Here is a 24,576-nt window from a genome sequence, read left to right as displayed (position 1 = left end):
ATTCAAAATCCTATTTAACTTTTATGCAATTGATCTCATTATTAAAATAAATTTCTTTATTAAAATGGAAATTCCATATTTAAAAAAACCAATCAGTCATAAGCTTCTATTCATCTGTCATTCATTCAGAAAACCATCAGATGGCATTCTGAACTCCTCCAAAATCCAAGGCTGTGCGTCAGGGCTGAGGACTACCAGAAGAAATCAGACTAAGTTAGAGATCTTGTGTTTAAGGAACTTAGTGTCTAGTGGAATACAGAAGAGATGATTATAAATAACAAAATAGAGAGTGAAAGATATCATAGATGGATAAGCATTTATTCTATAGGTCTTGCAAAGAGGAAGAGATTATTTGGGTACCATGGAATGGGGATGGGGGTTTGGAAGTAGATTCCAAAGAGCTTTTGGATTGGGACTTAAAATAGCATTGGAATATTTTTCCTAATACATAAAAATTGCATAATTTTATATTGAGTTACTTACAGTAAATATCAAAGACTGCTTGTTCAGAGTAAACTGTTTTCTGGCCAGATGGTCCATAATATGTCACAGAGCAGGTGAATGGCATTTGAATGTCAGCCTTGGTTGTCTTGTACTCCAGGGATGAAGTCATGGTATAGAGCTGAGTCACTGGGTCCATTTGCTTTTTAAAAATTATGACCACCGCTGAAGAAAATAAAGAACACTAATGGTAGGATCTTTCATCGGAAAATCACAGTCCTTAATTAACTGTCACAGCAACTTTGAGAAGTGGTTTTGTCCTTCTTACTGTATTTAACAGGAGGGAAAATTGACATGTAGTGAGGTAGATGTCTTTTCAAAAACATGAATCAGAGACATGGACAGAAATAGAATCCTGGAATTCTATCTCCCACTCACTTTAATTAACTTTTAGAACATGCCATATAGAGAAATAATTTTCTCTGCTCTTGATTCTTCTGCACAAGGCCTAAAATGATGTTTTAAAAATTCCTTCTGATTTAATGGATACTTAAAGTAACAAAGTATAGAGTCATAGATCAAAAGAGGGCAATGCATTTAGACTCAGGATAGTCTAAGGAATGCTTAGACAAGAGAAAGGCAAAACATGTCATCTGAATTTATTGCCCACTTCTTACCCACCTCCTTCAAGGGGTTGCAGAACTTTTCCATTCCTGTACCACGTGATGTTGCCATCCGGATAACTGTCTTTTGAAATGCACTCACCCAACTGCAAAATAAAGAGGAAATATTACAACCTTGGTTCCATCAGTGGTTGTCCATTTGAAAGCCCCTGACTCCTCAAGGGATGCAGAGTTACTCCAGCGATTTCCTGACCCATTCATTTTCCAAGCCTTGACTAAGGACTGAATGAATGCACTCTTGTATAAAAACAATGTTTTGTGCTTAAAATTATGGTCTTGCCCATTTTAAAATGTGCAATAGATGCTGCCACCATTAATGAAATCACATTCATTTAAATGCATTACCCAATTCATTTTGACAGTATTCAGTTTTAACATTAACTAAATAACATAACTATATGAACATTGGCTATTACCATGGTTCATAGCTCTGTGTATTCAAGAATCATTAATGGTGTTAAAATGAGGCTGCCTCTCCAGCTTCATGCTACATTTATTTCAGATGACATATACTTACCACGATCTATAATCCCCACCACTTTATTTCACATGTGTTCTTAATATTTAGTGTTGTTTATGCAGTCAAATTCATTCTTATTCAAAGAATTCTGAACTTGCTTTTTCCCCCAGCCAAGGAAAATTTGGCTATTTTAGTTAGTGAAAATGAGATTATGAATCAAGTGATGTGTTCATATTTGGAACTCCAGTTTTTTCCCTCCTTCAATACAGACTTCCTTCAAACCTCTGCTACTGTGATTGTTTAAATCTGATCTTATCCCTTAACTTCAACTTTTCAATAGTTTAATTTGTCAATAAGATGGAGACCAAGCACTATACATGACAGAAGGCTTGTCATAATCCAGCTTGTCTTTAACTCTCGAGATTTATCTCTTGTTGCACTCTCTCGCCCACTGGCTAAGCACCCAAAATTCCAGCAACGCAAATAATGTGTTTCCCAAACACGCCGTTTTCTTTAACATGGTATTATTTCATATTGTTGGAAAGCCCTTTTTACCTTTGGTCTGGAGAAAATCTACTCATGTGTCGTTACTTCATTAAACATCCATTTCGTTCAAACAGGAAAGACTTATGCCTCTTTTTACTCTCATCTCCCTCTCCTCCCTTCAGAAATGACCACGCCTTCCTCTGTGTCTCCTCTCTACCTTGTGCAGACTTTCTGCCTGGCACCTGGAACACTGTCAGCTGTCAGCTCCACTGAGCAAAGTCTATCTTATTTGTCCTGGCATCTGAGGCCAGGAGAAGGCATTCAACACTAGGCTAAGGAAAGGCAATTAATCAAAAACAAGTTCTTACCTTTTTAAGCTGCTCTGTTTCAAGAAATGGGGCTTTGCTTACAATTTCGGGTTTAGATGGTTGCTCTAAAGTTAAGTAGAGAAAGATTTTAAGTGCATGTGGGAGAAGAAAATGAACTTTTGTGGTTTGGTTTATAGAAAAATAATTCATTTACTCAAAGTAGAAAAATAAGCAACAAAATAAAAAGTAGATTTCTCATATAATCTATAATTAAGAAATCTGGTTAATTTACCCCTTCCAAATATTTGCTTTATTATATTAAATATTATTTTAAGTGCTTATTATTCCTGTGAATAAAATATTGGTAATGTTTTCTGGATGCTTTATAAACAGTGAGTATGGTTTAGATTGTAAACAGAGGTTAATATACTAAAGAGGATATGTTATCTGCAATTGGTTACCATGTGCACTTTCTACTTAATAATTTCCATCTCCTTAGATGAAAACCTGAGCCCACATGAATCTAAATCACAGGGACGCCTATTTAAGATGCAGATTTCTGGGCTCTACCTGGCCAACTAAATCAGCGTATCTGGGGAAAATCCTATAAACCTACTTTTTAAACAAGTTCCATTGGGGATTCTTGGCCACAGTGGAGTTTAAGAATCACTGCTCTAAAATCATGGGAAATGCAAAGTGGCTAAGGGATGTAGAAGCCCAAGTTTCCTGTGTATCTCACACCTTATCTTTTAAATGAAGTTATATTATGAAACTATAAATGTGAGAAAATCTTTCAAATTTGGAACCTGAGATAATGGACAGAAGCGTTTTAAATATAGGAAGTTCTGTAAGCATAAATTCTAATAGAGGCTTCGGGAAAAATTGATTACAAATTGCAGCAGGAAGGTATTATTTAAACTTATTTTATTCTTAGCTATCAGTTATCTATCATTGATGGATTTTTAAACTTTTTAATTAGCTCTAACAATTAGTCTATAGAAAATGGATATTGTCTCATTGTCATTGATTTTTGTGAGTCTCATGGAGAACTAGCTATTCTATTTTCAAAGAAATAGACAAAAACAACTAGCTATTCTCTCTTCTATAGTCTTATTGTCTACCATCTCTATACTTTTAATTTTGATTACCAAACTAAACTAAATTGCTTTTGTATAATTATTACTCAATTTGGAATTCAGTTATCGACATGTTACCTACGCAGACCATTATAGAAAACAAGGATGAAGACAAAAAGTCTTTGGAACAGCAAGATGGGTATCACCAAGATTGTATGCAAAAATAATGTAGGCTTCTTCAGGTTAACATCCTGAGTTAATTTTCCCTTTGCAATTGTTTTATATTAGAAATTAGAATAATTAATAATAATAGTGAATCTGCCTATCTGTTGAGCTTACACTTTAATTATAAGAGGCTTATTTACTATTAATTCTAGAAGTATAATTCTCTTGATACAATTTTCTGAAGAGCGATTATCTATATTCTAAATGCACAGATTGGAAAGAAAATATAAGAAAGATAAAAAAATGGAAAAAAGAAACATAGAAAAATAGGAAAGCATAACAGACAATTATATTAACACAAACAAGAAGTGGCACCTGGCTACCTGATTGTTAGGAATGTGACCAAAAATATAAAAAACTGACAAAATATAAAAAACTGATCCAGCAATTTCACTCCTGGCATATATTCAAAGAAAAGAAAAACTCTAATTCATAAAGATTCATGTACTCCTATGTTTTTAGCAGCATTATTTACAATACACAAGATACGGGAGAAACCTAAGTGTCCATCACACATAAAGAAGATGTTACATGTGTGTACACACACACACACACACACACACACACACACACACACACCCCTAATGGAATACTAGTCAGCCATATAAAATACTGAAATTTTGCCATTTGCAACAACATGAATGGACCTGGAGGGTATTTATGTTTAGTGAAATAAGTCTGACACAGAAAAAGACAAATACTGTATGTTATCACTAATATGTGGAATATAAAAAATAAAACAAATGAATGAATATAACAAAACAGAAACACATTCACTGATATATAGAACAAACTAGTGGTTACCAGTGGGGAAAGGAAAAGGGGTAGGGACAAGATATGTGCAGGGGGTTAAGAGGTAAAAATCACCATGTATAAAATTAATAAGTAACAGGTATATATTGTGAAGCACAGGGAAATATAGCCATTATTTTGTAATAACTTTAAATGGAGTATAATCTATAAAAATACTGAATCACTATGTTGTACACCTGAAACTAATATAATATTGTAAATCAAGTATACTTCAATTTAAAAAATGTTTTTCAATTAGAAAAAATAAATTATAAAAATCAAAACGACATAAATAGCAGTTCCTGGGAAACATGTGGTAGGGGATTAAAGCCTTCTCCAATACACATCAGTAAGTCTTGGTTTTACCATTATCTGAATGTAACATCATTAATGTTCATAATTACAACTCTGAGTTATTGATAAAACCTTAAATTATGTTCAGAATTCAATGTTTTATGGCAAATGTCTAATACCTTTGAGAGAGGGCTACATCCAAAATATTTAAACAGAACAAAAATCTTGGAGCTTGAGTAAATGTAAGTTCTCTGGGAACTAAAATCAGTTATTCAGTGACACCTCTCTGAAAGCTCAAGAGAGGTAAGATATTAAATTAATTTTTGTGGTTGATCAAGTGTCAAGATTAACAAGAAAAAAAGAGCAAATAGTTTTTTGTTTCCTCAGTACTATCTACGCCTGGAATATATAGAGAGATTTGAAAAAAATCCTCCAAAAAATTAGGCTCTTAATAGAAAATGAGGATGGGCAGTTTTGTTAAGTTGTACTAATTTCTAGTTCACCAAAATCAGATACCATTTCAGTTGGAACATACTTCCTCTAAAGTCAAATATATTCCTCTACTTTGACTTATAAACCCCATATAACCATAAATACTGATGTGTTACAATTGTTGGTCTTTTCCAACAATGGCCATGTGTGCTTTGTTTCCATAAACACTTTCTAAAATTTATTCTTATTTCAATAAAATAAAACTGCAGCAAACCCAGGAAAACCTGATGAAAGTATGCTTAAAATTTAGTCCTCTTTGTACTGTTATTCACTTTTCCATTTAGAAGAGAGAGTCACAGTGGGTATTGAGAAAGTAATGGTAATACCTATTGCATTTCTCTGAGTTATTTTCTCAAACTTTTGTTTCAAACCCTCTATATTAAATACATATTTTGTATGTAACTTTCTCTTATATTAGCTTGTAACAATCGATGAGTATTAGTTAGAAGACCATAAAAGAGGAGGTGCACTATTTTAGCAAAACTGCATATTGATTCCAAAGTGTTTTAAAAAAACTTTATGTGAATTATGTCTTAATACGATTCAAGGATTCATAACTAAGTATAGAATTGAAAGGGAAAATCATACCACAAATTTATTTGCATTAGTAAAATAATTTTGTCAAGAGTTTCACAGCCAGGTGAGGATGGAGTGATGAATGCAAAACTGCTCTATATCACCCAGATGCATGAGTGTTATTCTCAATAACCTCACACAGAGGATGTGGCTCAATTGGATACGGGAGGAGAGCAAGAAAAGGCAGGTGCACTGGTTACATTGAGTCAAGGGTGCTTCTCTCAGTACTTTGTCAGCAATCAACTCTTGATGTACTTTAAGTAAATCACTGTGAGCATGAAATCATAGTTTATTTTCCTTATGAGATGGGAAAAGGTATTTTTTATATTTAAAGAATCAAAATGAAATATACAGTGTAGATCTCATTTGTTAAAAAGGTATCTTTTGCTTCCTTCATTCTGAAAAAATAAAAATGACTTGCAGTTGAAAGTTGAATAACTTTCACAGGGAGGGTGGGAGGAGGGATGCTCAGTTTTGATAAAACATTGAGAACAGTGTCCCAATGAAAGCTCAAATAACTGTGATGTCAACCATCACTAGAAGAGCTGGTTGGTCCAGGTGGAAGTCGCGGGAACAATCTTCCTTTTAATACCACACACACCAGTGCAGAAGATTAGGCTAGATTGTGGTTTTCAAATGCTTTTTAGTACACAAGCCCTTCTCCCTTTTTTCCCCCTGAACAAAATATCATGAAAAAACTTCGAAATATTGAGTGGGCGAATTATAGCTAATCAAGTAGAAGCAGCTCCTCACCCACCTCAGCCCTCTTAGCACGTCAAGAGGATCCTAGGAACAGAGTGGGAAAACCACCGCCTAATCCAAAGTACTTATTTACTGATGATAAGGGAATCGAAGCCCCTGCCCTGACTGGTGAAGTCATTTGCCCAAGGTCAGAAATTAGCATCACATCTAACAAAGCCAGATCTCCTGATGACCAGTTCAGTGATTTTTCCATTGTACCACCGACAGCCATTTGGCTCTCTGGGCAAGCATTCAACCTCTAAGATCTACTCTTCGTTTTATTAATACTCTTGGTTTTATTAACTTCAAATGTGCATTAAATGCAAACAGTTTGATTTTGATGCCATTCAACTACTAACCAACCAACCAAACAAAAATGCCTCATTACTGGTGACAAAGCATGGGACTTACGTGGATCTGGTCTGCTTTATGGGCATGACTTCTTGCATCTGAGATATAGCTTAAAACTGAATAAACAAACTTACATCAGAAGTAATAAAGTCATCAGTCATGGCCTCTAGTTTGAATAAAAACAGTTTGTGCTCATCAGGAGGACACCGCAGCAAACTGATCTGGGATTAGCTCACGTTAACCACACTCATTGTGTGGTACACAGTGCATGTTGCTAGGTGCTAGGTGACTCGACAGAAGGAAACAGAGGACTGATTGATGAGCCTAGTAACTCTTAAGTGATTGCAATATATACATGTGTAGAATGAAAGCCTCCATGTCACGGCTGCTATTTGCTTCACAAATAATGATCCAGTGTAAATTCATTATTTTTAAAAAAGCAAAGCCCTTATATGCTCTTGCAAACTCTTTCTTTATCATGAGCTGTGCTGTTTATTTAATTGGACTCGGAGGGTCCCACAGTTTCTAGTATAAAACCCCATTTTCAAAAGTGTGTAACTTGTCTATTTAAATTCTCTCTGGCCCAGAGCCTGGAATGCAAATTCTGTTTCTGAGAATCACTTTGTTTTCAACAACATTCAAAAGAGAAGCGGGTAGGGGGAGCTGATGGTATGCAGGGTGTAAGTTTGTTTTTATAGCCATAGAAATCCTCTGTATTCCAAAACAGTTTACAAATTTTATCAAATTAGGCCAAATGAACTTTTATGGCATTTAAAAAATTATATTCTGAAAATTGTCACAAATGTTTCTTCGAAATGGAACAACCTGAATTTTCTCAACTTTCTTGTAGACTGTCTTGATATTTGGTAATTTTAACATAATAACAAAGAAACATGTCAATGACAAATCAATACACATAACTTTAAAATGCTGTGACTTAATCTCTGTACCTACTGCAGTACATTCTTGTGTACTTATATTTACGATGTCATGGCCTAATAAAAAGATTTTGGTTGCTCTCTTTAGAAAAAGTGTTTTTAGCAGCACACCATCCATCTTCCTAATAACATCAAAGTGAAATAAAAGACAAGAAAGAAAAAATACATGGGACTTTGGCAAATACAGGATGGAGATTATCCGGGGTGTTTAATGGAAGGGGGCATAACTGGGAAACGCTTGGTACTTCGTTTGATCCATAAAATGATTGAGTTGAGTGGATGGTTTCTGGAAAGTACCTTCTAAGCTGAAAGGTAATAAACTGAAATATGTACCATGCTTTTACAAGGTTCTTCGGGAGAACAAAGGTCTCCTTGATAGTATAAGCACTCTTTGAATCCTTGTCATGAGTCCATAGGAGCACTGAAGTCCATATAAATGCTTAAGGGACAGTCCTACTTAGTTGTATAGGCTATTACGAGAGAAACAGGAAAAATCCACGGTTAATTGCTGTAGTAGCAAGGCCCTCTGGGTTTCTTTCTTCCCTGTTTATTTTAATAATTTCTAGGTGCTGTCAAGTTATCAGAAAGCAGAGGAAAAAACTGAAAAGTGAGACCTTCTTCCCTAATTAAAAAAGACTGGCATTCTGAAACTTTCGAGACCTATTTTTCTCCCTGTAATTTCTAAGATATTAGGATGTAATGAAGGTGGGATATTTTATTAGAATATTAAAAGATAAAAAGTTTTAATTAGAACTTCTCAAGTCATTCATTTGCATAGCTAGTTGTACACGCACATTAACTATATATTATCATGAGGAAAAGTAACCTCCAGTAATTATTCCAAGTTTCTTCTACAAACTTTTCTTGTTCCAACCCTCCTCTACTTTTTCCCCTTGGTGGATTCCATGTACACATTTAGAGTGGGGTGAACTTCTTTATTTTAGGGCAATTTTCTAAACCGCTTGAACAGTCTCAAGAAGTAAATCAACAAGCATTAAGCATTAAAGGTCAAAATGTGTGTGTGTACACACACATGTATATACATATATAGAAAACTTAGGTCTCCTGTTTGTATTTTATTGTTTTTACATATCAAATGGCAACTTTTATATGGTTTAGCCAAATGCATATATATGTAAGCATGATATGCATGAATATGTGCATGTATTATATATCTATGTATCAATATTTATCACAGAACATTGATTTGTACGTCAGTGAAAGTAAAGGATCACGTGTCAGTTTTCATTTAGCAGTACTTCATATCACAGAAAATTTTACCCAACAAAACAACAGAATATTCTTTTATTTCCTCATTGTAAAGCTCCTATTTGCATTTCAGGTTTTTTGTTTTCCTCACTGACAGCATGCACGAGCAGAATGAAGATCTCTAGAAGTCCTCTTACATAGATGCTTACTGTGGAGACACTACAGAGAGTTCAGTCTTCTTTCTAAAGAACATTTTCTAGTACCAGCCATCAAGCCCACTTAGCAGTTACACTGTAGACTACTTACTGAACACCTTGACTACTGTAGGTGCCTCAAACACGTTGTCCTCAGTTACGAGCATGCACACAAATCTCTTTTCATCACTGATCTTTGCGTTACTGATAGAGAGAGTGTAGTTTTCTGAGAGGTTCAGTCTGTCTTTGTATTCTGGTACATCGTCGTACTGCACACTTTTCTTTGTAGAGGACCTGAAGGCAATAAATACTGGGGAGCCATCAGGCTTTTCCTAAAATTGAAATAACAATACATTTTTAAAAAACAGGCATATTTAGATGTTTCAGGATTACAGCCAGAACAACAAAATTTTCTTGGCCGTATTATTCCACCAAAATTTGTAGTTTGGTCCAAGAAGAATAATTTTAGGTAAGTGCCTCATATAAATCTTTGGTTATAGAAAATTACTCTTCATAAGAAGAGAAGCTGTTAAGTTCTTTTACAGGTATCAATTTAAATATACAAAAATGAAAGGACAGAACTTTAGGAATCCAAGCTTTTCTTGCATCTGGAGGACAGAATTAGTAACTGTTTTGAAAATGACAAGGGTTGGCCTTATGTCTAATGTAAAAGAAAAAATATAGATGAAAACAAATATATAAGTATTATGTTACGAAAGGATTTTCAGCTAACTATCAGAGCAAGCATACACTTGAGCTGCAAACACTCATTTAGAAATCCTGGGCATTTATCTTTAGATGTTCATTACTTTAATCCACATACTTTCTGTGTCCACACTTTTCAGTTTCAGCCAGAACTGGCATAGCTGACCTTTACACCTAACATAGCTTAATGAGTCTTCATAGAGGAACAGTATTTGCCCTTGTGAAATGATCATGTCCATTAAGCAATAGAATTAGATTAATCACTAAAACCCATAGTTTTGCTATCTGAATCTTAAAACTTAGCTCGAAGGGTTTTCATATAAAATCTGGCATATACAATTATGCCAAGAGCACTGAGACATAATTCATTTCTTTCTCTGCTCCCACAAACATTCTCTTACCTACTAACAATAATCTAAAATAAGGGCCAATCCCTCTTCTACTTACCTCACAAGGCCTTTGAGAAAATAAAATATGATAAAACATTCTAAAATGCATGACAAATTTCAAGGTGCTATAAGGAGTAACATTTTAAAAATTATTAATATTTACTAATGTTATGGACTAAATTTATATGCCTAAGCCCTAACCCCCAATGTGGGATTAGTGGAGGTGGGCCCCTGAGAGGTGTTGAAGTTTAGATGAGGTCATGGGGATGGTACCCTCATGATGGGATTAGTGCCCTTATAAGAAGAGGAAGAAACGTGAGAGCTCTCTCTCTCAATGAGAACACAAAGAAGAGGTTTTGTGAGCACATAGCAAGTGGCAGCTGTCAGCAAATCAGGAAGAGGGCCCTCCGCAAGAGGTGAATCAGCTGGCACCTTGATTTTGGACTGTCCAGCCTCCAGAACTGTGAGAAATAAAAGACTGTTGTTTAAACTATCCAGTCTGTGGTATTTTGTTATAACAGCCCAAGCTGACTAAGACAATTACTAAGCTAATCTTGGAGTCCAAAAGGTTTAGCTGGTTGAATATCTGAATACATCAGTAATATTCTCCTTAAATCTTTCAATTTTGCCACAGGTTTACAATGCAAATCCTTGTACTAAATCATTCCTTCATTAAGAAAAATATGTTAGACCAGTTAGACCAGTATCTTAAATTTCTATAATATATTTGTTCACTTATGCAAGAAATAATAGTTATTGAATTTCGAGCACTTAACTGTATGCCAGTGTACTTTCTTTGGGCTTTCCATGCATTAATGGATTTAATATTCATAACAACCCTGTAAATTACACATAATATTGTCTTCATTTTTAGACAATGGAGACAGAGATTGGTTAAATAACTGGTCCATTGCCCCAGCCAGTGTATCTCAGCAGGGCCAAGACTGGAGCTCCACAGCCTGGCTCCATTATAACTACACTATATCATTCTCGACAGCCGTTAGATGCCTCTTCTGTACCAGGCACAGAGGCAGATGCTGGTGAAGAGGTGGTGGGAGTGAGGTAGGGCGGGGTGCACAGGGAGCTATGATCTCCATTCACAGGGAGATTACGGTGCAGTAAGAGAGAAACTAATCCATCTTTCCTCTGTGTTTGCTCCCTTTCACTCTTTCCAAATCTGCTCTTTGTCTTTCAGGTTACATTAAATTAGAGGTTGTATAGTATGTCTGCGAATCAGGACTGCTTTTAGAGCATATGGTACTTCAAATGTATCTCATCAGTTTATTACTGAAGGTTTTTGTTTCATTAACAATTAGAAAATTGCCATTATTATTTGTTTTCATTGCTACTGTGCCAGTTACATTTAGGTGAAAATTATTTCCTGGGCATCAGAAATGTCTATAATCACAGAAGTTTTCACCACTGTATTCCATTTATTTTAGCATTAAGTTTGACTCAATGGTGAATGAGGTGGTAGTCTCCCAGACCCTTGGAATTTTAGGGGTGCTAATAGACTTTGTCCTCATAGGCCTTAACTTCATATTTCCATTTTTATAGGGAGCCAGAAATAGTTAAAAATTACCCAGTGTGAGCTGGATAACAGGAGGAGGGATCAGGGAAGTGCTATGCTGCCTCACCTCCTTCTTTTGCCTTCACCTGACCTTCACACAGTGTGTTTAGAGCTTAGTAGCCCCACACTCATAACAACTTACACTTTTCGTGCAATTACCATGTGCCAAGTACTAGGTAAGTATTCTGATATGAGTTACTTCATGTAACCTTCACAACACTATAAGGAATATTATTATTATTTCATTTTTTTTCTATGAGACAATGGGGATTAATTCACTCATCCAGAATCCCACAGCCAACACATGGTAGAACATGTCAGTCTGACTTCACAACCATATTTTAAAAGATTGTGTTATACTACCCCTGGGGTGCAACTTACATACATTTCTATTCTGCACAACATTTGTTCTTGCAGATATCTGAGAGGAAAATTTGTGTGGTTCAATAAACTTAAGAAATGAATGAACTCAGACAATTCATCATGTATCTTAATATAGGAAAGGCTCTGAGAAGTACTGCAGTAAAAAAACTTTTCAAAAATTATTGGACCATCACAAGAACTAAAGTAATATAGAAGTGTGATTGGATTTGAAGTAATTCAGAAGCGTAAGATGCTTTCAGGAATATATCAACCAATTAATTCTGCTTTTTTTTACGTGTGTAAGAATAATATATAATAAAAATCTATGCCCAAAGTCAAAAAAAAAATTGGACCATCAAATCCTTTTCCTATTCAAATACCTTTTAACATTTCATGGACCTAGGGAAAATTTGCCAGTTGTGTTCAATGAAACATATGTCCTCTTTTTAAGCTTGCAAACCATTGTGAGTCTCATGTGATCTAGCACTGGGAAATTGTGCCACACAGACACCTTTTGTTGGTCTTGGTAATGAAATGGAGATATTTTACCAAAGTTACCTAGCCTTTCCACATCACCTACCAGGATATCTACCCTTCATTTCCAGACCCATCGGTACCTTGATACCTGAGAAAATATGATTTTGCTACCTGCAAAAAATGAGTAAAATCAGCAATGTTGAATTTTAAAAGGACCTACCACTTCGACTGAGTTCTAAGACCAAGTACCAGTAACAGGCTTCTAATACTGATGACTAATTTTCAGTGAACATTTGAATGCTCTGGCTTCTGGTGCATCTTGCCTTTGCAGTAACCACACCAAACAAAACATGAGTGTGTAGAGAAAGGCTGCCATCTTCCACTAAGCTCTGTCCTATACTCCACTGATTTTACCCTGGAACTCTGCCTTTTCTTCTGCCTCAAACACTTCAGGGTGAATCTTTCAGACTAATTTGAGCTAAGAATTACCTGTTTATGGGCTTTATTTTAAAATAGCATTTGTTATGTAAGACTTAGGGATTATTCTTTTGAAATATTCGACACATTAATTTCACCTTTTTACATTTATATCCACAGTTGAATATTGTCATTACGTTAACTTGAAATTCACATCTACTCACAGAAGGAATTTTATTTCAAAAACTAGAGGCAATTAACCAAGTCCAAGGTAGGTCACACTTACATATTTCCATTTGCCAAACATGAGATTCTGAGGTACACTGAGTCGGCAAGGCATGACAATGGTATCTCCATATGCTGAGTTTACAGTATACCATCCAAGACCTTTAGAAAAACAGGAACACAAGAGAGAGAAGAGTTTAAATGTTTTCTTGAAATAAAGTAAATAACTTCAGTTCAAGATGCATTTCTTTTTTTTTTTTTTTTTTTTTTTTTGCGGTACACGGGCCTCTCACTGTTGAAAGGCCTCTCCCGTTGAGGAGCACAGTCTCCGGACGTGCAGGCTCAGCGGCCATGGCTCATGGGCCCAGCTGCTCCGCGGCATGTGGGATCTTCCCAGACCGGGGCACGAACCCGTGTCCCCTGCATTGGCAGGCGGACTCTCAACCACTGCGCCACCAGGGAAGCCCCAAGATGCATTTCTTAATGAAGGTTATGTATTATAATTTTATCTTAAATGACATACAACAAAGTATGTAGTTAGAACATATTTCCTATAAATATCAACAGCTCTTATTTAGCTACTAAGGCTTCAAATGTCACATAATTCAAATCTATAAACCTCTCAGTTTAGCGAGGAATAGATAAGTAGTATATGCCAAAGGAACAGTGTGGAATCTGAGGGTTTATTTTCACCTTCACTATATTTCATAAGAAAAAACTTCACTATATTTCATAGAAATGTGGGACTATACAAAGAGATTAACATGCTTAAAATTCTCAAAACTAGCTTTAAATATGTTTGTGTTTTTCATTTGAAAATATTGTTAAGCTTAAATTTGGAAAAATTTAAAAACTATTAAAAACTAAGAACTAATACATATAAGGTCACAACTGAATCTTAAATATAAGTGGCAAAATGAGCATGAAAATGGCCTGCTTTACAGTATTAATGGTTAAAATACTAGTTTTCATTTTAATTATACATAAAATATTAACAGGATAAGAATTTGTAAGGAATTCCCTGGCACTCCAGTGGTTAGGACTCCACGCTTTCACTACTGAGGGTGCGGGTTCAATCCCTGGTCGGGGAACTAAGAACCTGCAAACTGGGGCTCCCCTGGTGGCACAGTGGTTGAGAGTCCGCCTGCCGCTGCAGGGGACACGGGTTTGTGCCCCGGTCCGGGAAGATCCCACATGCCGCGGAGTGGCTAGGCCAGTGAGCCATGGCCACTGAGCCTGCGCTCTGGAGCCTGTGCTCCGCAACAGGAAAGGCCACAACAGTGAGAGGCCCGCGTACTGCAAAAGAAAAAGAAAAAAAGAACCTGCAAACTGCGTGGCAGCCAAAAAAAAAGAAAAGTATTTGTAGTATGAAATTTCTTCATGAAGTGATTACACTGCTTTTTGGGTAGACAATCCAACTTAAGCAATAGTTTGCTACTAAGGTAAAGAAAACTTCCTGGTCTTATTTAATTCTTTACTGAAAAGAATGTGACGATCAATAATTAAATTATCAACAATACCCACATTTTTGCATATGTATGTAACATACTATTCAAATCTGTATATATTTATGAAGTTTAAAGAAACATAGGCATTTAACTTGGCAATTGTATAGTACTTAGGAAATATATCAGATCTTTTTACCTTATTTTGTTTACAACTATCTTTAAAGTTAGATACATTTACAATTAAATACCTGTTAAGATATGTCATAGTTGGATACAGAGTGTTAAGGGGCTAACTTTATTTTAAACTGAAAAGAAAAAGAAATGATATTTTGTCCACCAGGTGGTGCTAAAGTGCAAAGCTAAGGCAATTTACAACACATGAATAAGACCATCTTATGACTTTCTGAAGAAACAAGATACAGTGGATACTATCTCTCTCTGTTACCCATCAACCACAACATATAAAAATTTCATATAGGGATAAAAATCATTAACCTTAGTAAAGAAAGAAAAGGTAATAAAATTCCTATTTTAAAATTCTGTCAATTGAGAAATCTACTTTCCTCTAAAGCAATTTTGCTCCAGTGAACAAAAGCATTACAAAGAACACAAATTTCATGTAAATATACTGCACAACTACTTTCCAGCATTTTTAACATTGTTAAAATAAAGAATACAAAGTATAAGCCATGAGAATGTGTTTTTAACTTGCTATTAGAGACAAAATTTTACTAAAATTTTTATTACATTCTGTTTTATAATGAAAAATTACCGGGTGGGAGGGAGGGAGACACAAGAGGGAAGAGATACGGGATATGTGTATATGTATAACTGACTCACTTCGTTATAAAGCAGAAACTAACACACCATTGTAAAGTAATTATACTCCAATAAAGATGTTAAAAAAATTACAATTTTTCCATCAATAATGTTTAATTGTTTAGTGTCCACCATACTTTAAATTCCTTTTTACTATAAATCATTGAAGAGCATAAGACTATAAGGTCTCTTCAGCCTTGTTAAAATAAAACTTGTGAGGATTTAGATATGTGGTAGCAGACAGGCAAAGTGATGACAGTTAAGAAATTGCTTTATTTCACAATATAGTACTTGTTTTCTACAATACTTTGGATATTAAATATGGAACTTATATCATGTATTTTAGGATCTGTTCATGCAGGTTTGCCAAACCATGGAAACCATTTTGTGATTTAATATTTTGTTTTTTTCATCAATATATAGCAAGACACTTGAATATGTAATGACTCTAAGATAATGTGAATCTCTTCTTAAATTATGGTAAGACATGCACCTCTAATTATCTACTATAATTATAAAAACACACCTTCTTTTGACAACTGACACTGCGCCCATGGTTGGTCAAGGAGTGAAAACAGTTTACACAGCTTAGGTACCAATGAGGTGGATCCTTCGCTAGGCACAGGGAAATAAAAAATTCCTTTTCCGAAAAATGTAATGATTTGCTCTTTCTTACAGACCAGTTTTCTTTCCTCTTCTCTAAAGAACATTAATATACACCAAATTTTATAATTTTATATTTTATAATTGATTTAAAAATTTTATAATTGATTTTAAAGCTGTATGAATTTCAAGTACATAATGTATTAGCATGATGAAAGCACAATCATAGCAGGAAGAGAACCATATATATATATTTTTTAACATCTTTATTGGAGTATAATTGCTTTACAATGGTGTGTTAGTTTCAAGTTATACATAGTTCCCATATCTCATCCCTCTAGCGTCTCCCTGTCTCCCTCCCTCCCACCCTCCCTATCCCACCCCTCTAGGTGGTCACAAAGCACCAAGCTGATCTCCCTGTGCTATGCGGCTGCTTCCCACTAGCTATCTATTTTACGTTTAGTAGCGTATATAAGTCCATGCCACTGTCTCACTTTGTCACAACTTACCCTTCCCCCTCCCAATATCCTCAAGTCCATTCTCTAGGAGGTCTGTGTCTTTATTGCTGTCTTGCCCCTAGGTTCTTCATGACCATTTTTTTTTCTTAGATTCCATATATATGTGTTAGCATATGGTATTTGTTTTTCTCTTTCTGACTTACTTCACTCTGTATGACAGACTCTATGTCCATCCACCTCACTACAAATAACTCAATTTCGTTTCTTTTTATGGCTGAGTAATATTCCATTGTATATATGTGCCACATCTGCTTTATCCATTCATCTGCCGATGGACACTTAGGTTGCTTCCATGTCCGGGCTATTGTAAATAGAGCCGCACTGAACATTTTGGTACATGACTCTTTGAATTATGGTTTTCTCAGGTAGTGGGATTGCTGGGTCGTATGGTAGTTCTATTTTTAGTTTTTTAAGGAACCTCCATACTGTTCTCCATAGTGGCTCTATCAACTTACATTCCCACCAACAGTGCAAGAGGGTTCCCTTTTCTCCACACCCTCTCCAGCATTTATTGTTTCTAGATTTTTTGATGATGGCCATTCTGACTGGTGTGAGATGATATCTCATTGTAGTTTTGATTTGCATTTCTCTAATGATTAATGATGTTGAGCTTTCTTTCATGTGTTTGTTGGCAATCTGTATATCTTCTTTGGATAAATGTCTATTTAGGCCCATTTTTGGGTGGGTTGTTTGTTTTTTTGATATTGAGCTGCTTGTAAATTTTGGAGATTAATCCTTTGTCAGTTGCTTCATTTACAAATATTTCCTCCCATTCTGAGGGTTGTCTTTTGGTCTTGTTTATGGTTTCCTTTGCTGTGCAAAAGCTTTGAAGCTTCATTAGGTTCCATTTGTTTATTTTTGTTTTTATTTCCATTACTCTAGGAGGTGAATGAAAAAAGATATTGCTGTGATTTATGTCAAAGAGTGTTCTTCTTATGTTTTCCTATAAGAGTTTTATACTGTCTGGTCTTACATTTAGGTCTCTAATCCAGTTTTAGTTTATTTTTGTGTATGGTGTTCGGGAGTGTTCTAATTTCATACTTTTACATGTAGCTGTCCAGTTTTCCCAGCACCACTTATTGAAGTGGCTGTCTTTTCTCCACTGTATATTCTTGCCTCCTTTATCAAAGATAAGGTGACCATATGTGCGTGGGTTTATCTCTGGGCTTTCTATCCTGTTCCATTGATCTATATTTCTGTTTTTGTGCCAGTACCAGACTGTCTTGATTACTGTAGCTTTGTAGTATAGTCTGAAGTCAGGGAGCCTGATTCCTCCAGCTCCATTTTTCTTTCTCAAGATTGCTTTGGCTATTTGGGGTCTTTTGTGTTTCCATACAAATTGTGAAATTTTTTGTTCTAGTTCTGTGAAAAATGCTGGTGGTAGTTTGATAGGGATTGCATTGAATCTGTAGATTGCTTTGGGTAGTAGAGTCATTTTCACAATGCTGATTCTTCTAATCCAAGAACATGATATATCTCTCCATCTATTTGTATCATCTTTAATTTCTCTCATCAGTGTCTTATAATTTTCTGCATACAGGTCTTTTGTCTTCTTAGGTAGGTTTATTCCTAGATACTTTATTCTTTTTGTTGCAATGTTAAATGGGAGTGTTTTCTTAATTTTACTTTCAGATTTTTCATCATTAGTGTATAGGAATGCAAGAGATTTCTGTGCATTAATTTTGTATCGGGCTACTTTACCAAATTCATTAATTAGCTCTAGTAGTTTTCTGGTAGCATCTTTAGGATTCTCTATGTATAGTATCATGTCATCTGCAAACAGTGACAGCTTTACTTCTTCTTTTCTGATTTGGATTCCTTTTATTTCTTTTTCTTCTCTGATTGCTGTGGCTAAAACTTCCAAAACTATGCTGAATAATAGTGGTGAGAGTGGGCAACCTTGTCTTGTTCCTGATCTTCGTGGAAATGCTTTCAGTTTTTCACCATTGAGGATGATGTTGGCTGTGGGTTTGTCATATATGGCCTTTATTATGTTGAGGAAAGTTCCCTCTATGCCTACTTTCTGCAGGGTTTTTATCATAAATGGGTGTTGAATTTTGTCAAAAGCTTTCTCTGCATCGATTGAGATGATTGTATGGGTTTTTCTCCTTCAATCTGTTAATATGGTGTATCACATTGATTGATTTGCGTATATTGAAGAAGCCTTGCATCCCTGGGATAAACCCCACTTGATCATAGTGTATGATCCTTTGAATGTGCTGTTGGATTCTGTCTGCTAGTATTTTTTTGAGGATTTTTGCATCTATGTTCATCAGTGATATTGGCCTGTAGTTTTCTTTCTTTGTGACATCCTTGTCTGGTTTTGGTATCAGGGTGATGGTGGCCTCGTAGAATGAGCTTGGGAGTGTTCCTCCCTCTGCTATATTTTGGAAGAGTTTGAGAAGGATAGCTCTTCTCTAAATGTTTGATAGAATTCACCTGTGAAGCCATCTGGTCCTGGGCTTTTGTTTGTTGGAAGATTTTTAATCACAGTTTCATTTCAGTGCTTGCAATTGGTCTGTTTGTATTTTCTATTTCTTCCTGGGTCAGTCTCAGAAGGCTGTGCATTTCTAAAAATTTAGAACCATATATTTTTAATCACTGTATCCCAGGGACAATGTCTGGCATTTACTGGACATCTAATAAGATGAGTTTTCATTTGAATCTTGTGCCATCCTTTCCATTTTGGTTATCAAATTAGCATCTTTAAAAACCAGGGAGGAGTTGACCACACTGGAACTTTGAGAATTCTTTTTCCTACCAAATACTGCAAAGTCTGTCATACACTGTCTTCGATGTGTAAGGAACATGGATTCGGGCTTGGATGGCCCTCTCTTACTTGAAGAGAAACAAACACAAAGCCAACATTCTTACGAGTTTACGGATTAAACTACAGGAGAGGGCATTTCTCCCTTCCCTTTCAAGAGAAATTAAGGATTGTTTGTGCTATGTGATCTGCAAATGACACTAAGAAGTGACTTTTTCCTTACTTGTGATGAGCACAAAGCAAAGAGTTGTTTTTAAAAAATATTTGAAAATTCATGGATTGGGTCTTGTAGTGACAGCTCGATATCCAAAATTATCCAGGACAGGACTCTTCAGAGCACAGCAAATGCAAGGGAAATAAGAGATCTGACAAGAATGAGGGCAGTGGGTAAAAAGGCAATAGTTACAGATAGAAGCCCTGGTCCACAGACTGAGGGCAGAATGCAGGATAATCATTTGCATTATCACTTGTGGCATTAGGAGCCACAGTCATGATGATTTTAGAAATAATTTTCAAGTTTGTTATAATCATCAACTTTCCTCTTCAGGTAAGAGTATAAGGGCTCCAGGTTCATCTAATAGAAAGAGTAAGGCTTACACATGTGGGAGGGCTAATATCTCTAACCCCCTAGGGATAAAGTAGCTACAAAGACTACTGTGATTTGGTGATGAATTAGCATCCTGGTTTCTAGCGACGTCTCAGTCTTTGAGAGGAAGTGCCAGGGAGACCCAAAGCACCTGTCAACACAAATAATTCTGTTTATACTTTTCATAGAAGCAAGAGATTTTTATCTTTGAATTGCCAAGTCTGAATTAAATTTAACCTACTAGAATTCCCGTGCAATTCTCTCCCTGTAATATCAGTTGGTTAAATTATTCATGGTTTTGTAGCATAGAGATTATTGGATACAATTGCAAATACAGAATGCCTATGATGTCCTTCCTCAAAGAGGCAAAATATAAAATATAGAAGGAAATGTGTGTGTGCACAAGGGTGTGTATTTCTGTGCTATACATGTTATGTCTATGTGTATATTGTATGTCATAAGATACTTTAACCTGGGCTAAATCACCTTTTGTATTAAATGTGTTTTAAAATTTTAACATAGTGTTATGAATTATTATCACTGTTGCTATCAAAATGTCCTGACATAAAGTAAAACATAAATATGTTTGGTAGTGTATATATGTCAATGCTACTCTCTCACTTTGTCGCAGCTTCCCCTTCCCCGTGCCCTGTAAAATAGATAGCTAGTGGGAAGTAGCTGCATAGCACAGAGATATGAGCTAGGTGCTTTGTGACCACCTAGAGGGGTGGGATAGGGAGTGGGGGAGGGAGATGCAAGAGGGAGGGCACATGGGGATATATGTATACATATAGCTGATTCACTTTGTTACACATCAGAAGCTAACACAACATTGTAAAGCAACTATACTCCAATAAAGATGTTTTAAAAAAAATACGTGTTATATTTGAGAAGCAGTGTGTAATAATTTAATGATTCTTATGAAGAGTTATTAGCTAAAGATAAAGAACAATAGAACCTAGAAAGGCTATATAGGAGAATTCAGTGGGAATAAAATGAGATAAGCACAGCATAAGAAAAATCTCTTGACCAAATAATTCTCACACGTAGAATTCTCAGGCAAGTGATCATAAAGTACAAGATAATTATTGTTACACATTTTACATTGCAAATAATTTAAAGAGGCACTGAAACAGACTGGCAACCTTTTGAAGTTAGGTGAACACTTTATATTTCTAATTAAAATAATAAAACTGTAATAATTTTGGCAATATTGATGAGAATTCCTTTTTCTGTATAAAGTAATTCTTAAGGACTATCAAGGTCAGAGTAATCATTCTCTTTGCATTGCTGACAACTAGACATTTGAGTTGAGGTCACTTAAACATCAGAATCTGCTACCACGTTTCAAGCAGAAGTACAGCAAATAATATATAATAATATAGGACCAGAGTTCATCAGAGTCTACTTTACATGCTGTAATTTAGCATGGTTAATTATTTTTTATTGCACTAATACAAGCATCATCATCCTTGAAAGCTTTTTCTCTTTTTAGCTCTGTATCCCTGTTAGGTGCCATAGAAGGGTTAATCACATTATAATTGGCTCAGCGCTTACAAAATAAAAACTAAATTCCAGTTCTACAGAAATTTTAGAGATATATTTGTGCAAATGAATTGTTGGGGAGGAAGTGGGTAAAAATGAGAGTTATCCTTAGAAATTACGTTCATATTTATTTGGCTGATTTTGACAGATAAACATGCTAGTGTCCTTGTTTGCTTTATTAATGAATTAAGATATGTACAACTCTAATTAAAACATGTAGTGTTTCTCAGTCTCATTACTATTGACATTTTGGGCTGAATAAATCTTGATTGTGGGGCACTGTCCTATGTACGTTTAGCAATATCCCTGTCTCTGCCCATTGGATGCCAGTAGCACCTTCTCCTCATTATGACAACAAGAAAATCCTCAGACATGACAAATATCCCCTGGGAGGAAAAACTGCCCCCTGAAATCCCATCTAGTTGAGAACTACTGATTTAGACCTTCACTCATTTAATAAAACTGTGGTTTCCAATAAAGGGATCATTGTTGTAAAATAGAATCTTAGTGTAGGACTAAATAATCACTGAATATGAATGAAGGGATGGAGGAAGCAATGGCACATAGTAACATTGGTTATTATCAAATTTGTTTTCCTCACAGAAACATATTATATTAAACTATAATAGGAGGATTGATTTCTAACTTTGAAATATTGGGATCCAATCCAATCCAAGAAATTACAAAAAATATACTGTTTTAGCAAATCTACTTCATATACTATAATCAAGCACAAATTATACCTACTATATATGCTTTCTAAAGTGTACATATCATATATATTTTATTTGATATGATAAAATATCATAGTTCTACTGATAGAGAATAAAGCTGATGCCTTTAAAGAGTCTTCCAAACCTTATTTTATGATTCAATGACACAAAGTTATCTTATCTCATAATTCCTCCCATAAATTTATTATATGAAACAAGAGCTTAAAATTTTTGTCAAGGTCGTGTAATATATAACAAGTAAGATTTGTTTGTGTTTGTCTGTGTGCGTGTGTGTGGTACAAGGGTCTATAATTCCCAAGTAACTTGGACTGCATGGCAGGTGGGAGAAGACATCTGAGGGAATCGAATGTCATTTTGAGAAATACTGAAAACAGTTATTCTATTCCCCCCCCCCCTTTTTTGTGTGTGTGTTACGCGGGCCTCTCACTGTTGTGGCCTCTCCCATTGTGGAGCACAGGCTCCACACGCACAGGCTCAGCGGCCATGGCTCACGGGCCCAGCCGCTCCGCGACATGTGGGATCTTCCCGGACTGGGGCACGAACCCGTGTCCCCTGCATCGGCAGGCAGACTCTCAACCACTGCGCCACCTGGAAAGCCCCTCTATCCCCTTTTTCATTTTCAATTTCTCTTTATAAACTTGGGTACTTGGGGGTCAAGTTGGGTTTTTGCTGAATCAGAGGTAGGAATACATTTGTTCAAACTTTACTTTCTACCTTGCCTTTCACAAGTGTTATATATTATAATGTAGGTATAATTGTGTAATGCCTACATATAAGAAAAAGAGTAATTCTTCTTTTCTCTTTCTCTCATCAGTTCCTATAATTTTATAAATGCATTATATTATATCTTTTAGATAAATGTTATTCCACTGTGGAATAACATTTCGATGGAAAAAAACATCTTACCAAATTATTATTGCTAGTACTCAGGAATATGTTTTAAGATATGTGTTCTTTATATTACTTCCAAGTTTGGCATGTTACTTGGAAGTGCTCAAAATATTTATCTTTTTTAGTGATGTATAGGTCAATGTAATAATCCATATTATGCCATAGAAGGGAGATCTATAAAAACAATACAACTTTTAAAATACAGTACCAGTATTTGCTGTGCTGAAAATTATCTTCTCAATTTACCACATGCCGCATTATACTCTAAGCATAGAATGATCTATGAGGCTGGATAAGTTACAATTCTTCTCAATTAGTTTAGGCTTTACCCCATTTCTGCTTCATTTTTTATCACTGTTCCTTGGGACCATCTGCTCTGGCTCAATTCCTACATATCCTTCAAGGCCTATCTCAAAAATCATCTATTCATACATTCAAACATGCATCAAGTATTTACTGAACACCTATTATAGGCAGAGTGCTAGATGTTCTTTGTGAGAGAAATATATAAATAAGATACTGAGGCCTACTCCTGAAGGAACATGATGGAATTTGTATGAGCTGCTTATTAGGTAGAGAAAGTGGTATGGCAAAGCAGAGAAGGGAATCAGAGCAAAAAGCTTGAGGGTATTGGTTTAGGATTCTTGGAGGAAATTTCATCTGCTCTGAACACTGAACTTCTATAAATGGGAAGATGAGAACTACTTCACCAGTCAGTCATAGCCAGGGACCAACCAGGCAGAGGCACTGAGTGATACTTGGTTTTCTCTCTTACGGCAAACTCCATTTTTTTTTTTTTAACATCTTTATTGGAGTATAATTGCTTTACAATGGTGTGTTAGTTTCTGCTTTTTAACAAAGTGAATTAGCTATACATATACATATATCCCCATATCTCCTCCCTCTTGCATCCCCCTCCCACCCTCCCTATCCCACCCCTCCAGGTGGTCACAAAGCACTGAGCTGATCTCCCTGTGCTATGCGGCTGCTTCCCACTAGCTACCTATTTTACATTTGGTAGTGTATATATGTCCATGCCACTCTCTCACTTCGTCCCAACTTCCCCTTCCCCTTCCCCATGTCAAGTCCATTCTCTATGTCTGCGTCTTTATTCCTGTCCTGCCCCTAGGTTCTTTAGAACCATTTTTTAGATTCCATATATATGTGTTAGCATATGGTATTTGTTTTCCTCTTTCTGACTTACTTCACTCTGTAGGACAGACTCTAGTTCTATCCACTTCACTACAAGTAAC

General features: G+C 35.7%; 1 protein-coding gene across 2 annotated transcripts in view; it reads right to left on the bottom strand.

The window, feature by feature from the left end:
- Positions 1-24,576, bottom strand: part of ALCAM (activated leukocyte cell adhesion molecule) — a 201,369-nt gene that overhangs the window by 45,577 nt on the left and 131,216 nt on the right. For both annotated transcript variants that reach the window (XM_029214020.1, XM_029214019.1), the window contains exons 2-6: positions 13,474-13,574; positions 9,379-9,598; positions 2,439-2,503; positions 1,123-1,210; positions 484-666 (exon numbers count right to left, since the gene is read on the bottom strand). In XM_029214020.1, the coding sequence (XP_029069853.1) occupies positions 484-666; positions 1,123-1,210; positions 2,439-2,503; positions 9,379-9,598; positions 13,474-13,574 (657 nt within the window). The remainder of the gene's footprint in view (positions 1-483; positions 667-1,122; positions 1,211-2,438; positions 2,504-9,378; positions 9,599-13,473; positions 13,575-24,576) is intronic.

The sequence above is a fragment of the Monodon monoceros genome, unplaced genomic scaffold, assembly GCF_005190385.1.
Source record: "Monodon monoceros isolate NGI ecotype Baffin Bay Population unplaced genomic scaffold, NGI_Narwhal_1 Super_Scaffold_11, whole genome shotgun sequence".
NCBI classification, from domain to species: domain Eukaryota; kingdom Metazoa; phylum Chordata; class Mammalia; order Artiodactyla; family Monodontidae; genus Monodon; species Monodon monoceros.
The sequence above is the reverse complement of the archived record's forward strand: the minus strand, read 5'-3'. Positions and strand labels throughout refer to the sequence as shown.